Source organism: Sturnira hondurensis, unplaced genomic scaffold, assembly GCF_014824575.4.
Source record: "Sturnira hondurensis isolate 20B ecotype Veracruz unplaced genomic scaffold, ASM1482457v3 Scaffold0003812, whole genome shotgun sequence".
Taxonomy (NCBI): Eukaryota; Metazoa; Chordata; class Mammalia; order Chiroptera; family Phyllostomidae; genus Sturnira; species Sturnira hondurensis.
The window spans coordinates 253,762-259,678 of record NW_028076443.1 but is presented as its reverse complement, the minus strand read 5'-3'; the positions used below and the strand labels follow the sequence as shown (position 1 = coordinate 259,678).

The 5,917-nt window shown below is 38.8% G+C and overlaps 1 protein-coding gene across 1 annotated transcript; it reads left to right on the top strand.

Annotated features, from left to right (window-relative positions):
• The first annotated feature begins 4,278 nt into the window (after positions 1-4,278).
• On the top strand, positions 4,279-5,555 carry AGTR2 (angiotensin II receptor type 2). Its single transcript, XM_037042953.1, has one exon. The coding sequence runs from the start codon at positions 4,301-4,303 to the stop codon at positions 5,393-5,395; it is 1,095 nt and encodes a 364-aa protein (XP_036898848.1). The 5' UTR covers positions 4,279-4,300; the 3' UTR covers positions 5,396-5,555.
• Positions 5,556-5,917: the final 362 nt, after the last annotated feature.

Sequence of the window (5,917 nt, the reverse complement as noted above, 5' to 3'; positions counted from 1 at the left end):
TTCACTAGAAAAACAATTTAGTGTGATGTACTATTGTTTAATCCTGCTAGCCAAACTGTACTTTCCCTGAAGAGCAGCATAATTTATTCAAATGACCTGGGGCTTTTAAAGTCAATCTTCCAGCAGAAAAATGATCCCCTGCCCCCAGGAGAGTGATTTTTTTTTGTATTGTAGTGCTTCCCATGACTGACATTTATTTGACTCTCAAGCGTATTTACATTGTTGGCTTAGCTTAGAGTTCTTTGCAGAATCAATAATACACTGTATTTTTTACTTCGAGTGGTGTCAATATTATTGTTATTCTTCTTTTTTGCTTTTTTCTTTAATTCCCTGCAGTTACAAAATTTTTTGTTGACTCGTGAAATTTTTGACTCCTAAAGTTATGAAGAAACAGAGTAAATGCCCTTTTTAATCTTCTGGGAAATGTGTGCCTCTTTAAACTTTATTTACGTCACAACTTACTATAATGAAGGACAAAAGCTCTAGACAAGGTCCCCTGTTCCTTAGGGGTGTTCAAGGCTAGGTCTCCCAGAGGCAAGCCTGCAGTTCGTTCTCACAAGTTTATAGCTCACCTCCTGACTGTTGCCTTGCAAGGGGCATGAGAGGGGGCTAGAAATAGAGCAGGGTGGGAATGTGACCCATGCTGACCACTCAGGAGGCTCTGGCCTGGAAAATTCCCTTGTATGTGGCAAAAACAAACATTTGAAAAGGAGGGAGAAACCAGGCTTGAACAAAGAGTGAAACCAGTTTCCATGTCAGCTCTCCTGCCCGTAAGCGTATGTCCCTACTCCTTTGTTTCCCAAGCATCAGTGTTCCACCATTTGGACAGAGCCTCCACCTGAATCTGTCCAGAGCAGACAAAAATATTTTGAGATTTCATGGAATGGTATCTATGCATATTAGGAGAATGTTCTCAGTATTCAAACTCAGTCTAGCAAGAGAAACGCTAAAATGGTGTGCTGCAAACCTTTGAATTTACTGTATTTCTCAGGTAACAGTGATCACTCCTCACCGGTCCCATCTGCCCGTGTGCTACAGGATTGATTTCAAGGTTCGTAGAGACGCAAATGTCAAAAGCATGTGTTTTGTCTCATGTCATTTGTAATGTTGCCTTCTGTCACCTGCCTTGTCTTCTTTGTTGCTTTCCTCCTGCTAAATATGTGTCTTAAGTTCCCAGATGGTTCCCCAGAGCCTCCCACCCTGCAAGTGTGCACAGGTTCCCTTTGCTACCAGAAAAACATGATCCATAGAAATAACTAGACTCCTTATATCCCGTTAAGTGTCTTGGGTGCTCTGGTTTTCTGTGCTCCCTGTAATAAACTATCTAGTCATGCATTTTGTCTGCCCGCTGTCTCCATTTTGGGAATAAAATTAAGAAAACTATCACAAAACAATCCTCCAAATTCTTTTCCTCTACCCGAGTGCTTTCGGAACAGTTTCCGAATGATTAGCAGTGACTTTCTGTGATGTTGCAGGCTTCGTTTTCCAGGACAATAGGTGAGTTTAAAGGACCAGCTAGTGCCCCCTCCTGTAGTATGGAGGTTAAGAACATGGCCTCTGACATTAGACTGCCTCGATTTAAATTCAAATGTCCTCGTTTAATAGCTATGTGACCACATAAAAGTTAAACTCGGTGAGCCCTAGTTTCCTGATTGGTAAGACGGAGTTAATATTAATTGTTTATAAGACCACCTACCATGTACTCAGCAGGGTTTTAAGCGTTTTAAATATATCAGCTCATTTAATTTTCATAGCTCCGTGAGATAGGTAATTAACATCACCTCCATTTCTCAGATGAGAAAGCTGAGACACAAAGAAGGAAAGTGACTTGGCCAGGGCCGTGGAAGTAGTAGTGATATAGGTGAGCTTGGGAAGCCAGGCAGTTGGATTCCAGAAGCCATTTACACACCAGTCTGCTGCATGGCCTCTCTATTCAGTTACTGAGTGTAAAGGGTCTAGCACAGGGTTTGACGCATAACAGTTATTGTCAGGCAGTGTTACCACTACCATCACCTTTTCTTTCTTTCTCCTTTCATCATTCTTGCATCTATTGGACTGATTGCATAAGGTTGAATACCCTCGGCCCCGCAAGAAATAAAAACAATGCAGTGTAGGCCACAGTAGTGGCCTCCTCCTTGTTCATCTTGTGTGCTTTTATTTAAACCACAAATATGACAAAGACCTGTTACAGGGAACACTAAATGTTAACACCGCTTTTCCAAGACATGAAAATTATCCACCTCCTGTCACCACCCCTCCAGCAACAAGCCAACAGAAATTGCTTAAAGCAAGGGAGAAATTTTAGAAATTGTAGACTTTGAGTCAACTTGCTACTGTTTTTAATAAGCAGGGGTAAGACATTTCAAAAACTAATGAAGGTCGCAAAAGACATTGGTGGACAAAGACTCTGCTACTAGAATAAATTCCGTAGTCTCCACTTCTTCATGCATTTTAAAATGCCAGTATCAGGAATAAAGAGAAAATTCTGCAAATAATCGTATTCTTCTTTTTAAGTAAGCCACTGACTTCAAAATTCTCTAACACATTTGTGGAAACTTCATTTTTTTGTGTGTGAGATTTATTTGAATGAGCTGTTATGATTGGAGACAGTGAGAATTTCAGATTAATGTTTTGCAGCCAAAAAAAAAAAAGCCCCTCTGGAAAGCTGGCAAGTGTTCATAAGTCAGCCCTAGAATTATGTAGGTTGAAGGCTCCCAGTGGACAGACCGAACATATAAGAAGGAAACCAGAGATCTTGTGCTGTTACGTCCCCGAGTCTAAGGGAACGAATAAGCACAGAATTAAAAGCATTCTTCAGCTTGAATTGTTAAGGTAGGTCTGCACAATTTATATATACTGTATTTGAAAAGTAGAACATACATTAAATGGAAATATTTTTTATGGATCAACTTTATTTTTCCCCTGTATTTTAACACTGTATTTGCAAAACTCTTAAATTATTTAACTGCCTTTTCTCTTACAGGGGTGCACTTAGGAACTAGCCAAGCTGATTTATGATAACTAAGTTTTAAACTCCAACAACCAGTAAGTCTTCAAGTGAGTTTATTTTAGATTCTTTCATGTTAATAGGTCAAGATTATGAGAGAATGAGCATTGCATAAAAATGATAACTTTGCTGTTTATTAGGAGATTCTTTGGTGATTACATTTTTCATAGAGTAGTTATTTGTATGTATTTCCAAACAATGTAAAGTAATAGTCTTTCACTTACTGTGTTTATCTTTGTCTAGTTTTCTTTTGTTTTAAAATAATGTTGCTACCAAAAAAAAAAAACCTACCACAAAAACTGAAGCAGCTGAGAGGCTTGTGGCGATGTTACTACTTAGATGTGTTAAACTGAGGAGACACTGAAGGAAAAATTGTATAATTGCATATGATTAATTTTTGATGTTTAATTCTTATTTCACTGAGCAATCAAAACTATTTCTACTTGACTCTAAATCATATTTGGCCATTTTTCTTTCCCCAGTTGATAAAGATAATGGATTAAAAAATAGACTGCATTTAAATATCTATATCTAAAACTCATACTCTATTAAAGATGTAAATAGGGGATTTTTAGAAGTATGCATATGTTTCAAAACTTCCTCTTATTTATGTTATTATTGTGAAAACAATGGAAAACTAGAACTAAATGAATCATTTAATTAGTAAAAACCAAGCATAATCCCTCATCTCAATATGTTCTTTTTGCATATTCTTTCAATCTTTTGTGCACTTATTTATTTTTTTCCATAGCTTATGTTGCTTATATTTTCCGTAGCTGTAATGATTTGTGTATAATTAGTTACTTGAATAAGGCATTTTTCTATGCGATAGCAGGCAGAACTGTGGTTTCTAGAAAGTATACAGACTAAGATATGTGTTCAAGTGTTTTAGAAATATTAACTTTTCTTACTTCTTGGATCCTTCTTGTCTGTTACATGCATTTCCTAGCTTGGCTAACCTTTTGGAATATGAATTTTCCTTCAACCTTTTGAAAATATGATATACAAATTGGGCAAAATGTAGTTTCTCAGAAGTTTCAGTCCCTAATGCTATGATGTCTTAACTTCTTAGTACTATTGAGAAAATGCTTTTTTTCAAGAAGTAAAACACATTCCTATTTTATGTCATGGTTCTGCTTCCTAATGTTTTCTATTATCACCCCCGAGTTTTGCTTTCAACAAACTTTCCAAACGCTAATGACCCAGTGATGTCCTATACTCCGTGTGTAGACTGAGAGCTCCTTTTTGTTTTCCCAGAAAGGCAGTAACATCAGGAGCTGCTGACGCTGCAACATGGAAGGCAACTTCACCTTTGCCACCATCAACAAAAACGTCACCAACAGTTCTTTCTTCGGGCCTGCAAACATCTCTGGCAACGAGTCTGCCTCTCACTGCTCGCATAAGCCATCAGATAAGCATTTAGATGCGATTCCTGTTCTCTACTACATTATTTTTGTGATTGGATTTCTTGTCAATACAATTGTGGTTACGCTGTTTTGTTGTCAGAAGGGCCCTAAAAAGGTTTCCAGCATTTACATCTTCAACCTGGCTGTGGCTGACTTACTGCTTTTGGCTACTCTTCCTCTCTGGGCAACCTATTATTCTTACAGATATGACTGGCTCTTTGGACCTGTGATGTGCAAAGTTTTTGGTTCTTTCCTGACCCTGAACATGTTTGCAAGCATTTTCTTTATCACCTGCATGAGTGTTGATAGGTACCAATCTGTCATCTATCCCTTTCTGTCCCAAAGAAGAAATCCCTGGCAAGCATCCTATACGGTTCCCCTGGTTTGGTGTCTGGCCTGTCTGTCCTCATTGCCAACGTTTTATTTTCGAGATGTCAGAACCGTTGATTATTTAGGGGTGAATGCTTGCATTATGGCTTTCCCGCCAGAGAAATATGCCCAATGGTCAGCTGGGATTGCCTTAATGAAAAACATCCTCGGTTTCATTATCCCTTTGATATTCATAGCAACATGCTATTTTGGAATCAGAAAGCACTTGCTGAAGACCAATAGCTACGGGAAGAACAGAATAACTCGTGACCAAGTTCTGAAGATGGCAGCTGCTGTCGTCCTGGCGTTCATTATCTGCTGGCTTCCCTTCCATGTTTTGACCTTCCTGGATGCTCTGGCCTGGATGGGTGTCATTAATAGCTGTGAAGTTATAGCTGTCATTGACCTGGCACTTCCTTTTGCCATCCTCCTGGGATTCGCTAACAGCTGCGTTAATCCCTTTTTGTATTGCTTCGTTGGAAACCGGTTCCAACAGAAGCTCCGTGATGTGTTTAGGGTTCCAATTACTTGGCTGCAAGGCAAGAGAGAGAGTGTGTCGTGCCGTAAAAGCAGTTCTGTTAGAGAAATGGAGACCTTTGTGTCTTCGACATGAGCATGGAATTCAGGTTATCAACATGGCTCCTTGGTTTGAGGTCCCCTTTGAATGATCGTTTTAATGGCTTTAGTAAAATAAACTTTTGCCTTGATGTAATCTTTTCTCACTGTTGTAGAACCAGAAACCAAAGGAAACTATGAGTTTTATCCTCCAGTGACTGTCAGGAATTGCCCCTCCTTTTTTCTGGTCCATCAATACAAGACTGTCACTGGGCAGACACCCGTGACATAGAAATGGTTGGGGATTTATCTCAAATCATAATGAATAACAAATTGCGAATGATGATTTGGGGGTTCAGATTTCTCCTTGACAAAAGCTGAATTTTTAAATTGTTTTTTATCTCCATTTTCATGAGGTTTTTCTCCTCAACCAAGGTCATTCTTTTAATTCTTTGCATTATTTACAAGACATCACGCTAAGAGGCACTGCAACAGATTGGCGCCACTTTATTCAGGCTCCAGGCATATGCTTTCTACTTTAAAAAATATTATAAATATGCAGACAAGCTATAACTGAACA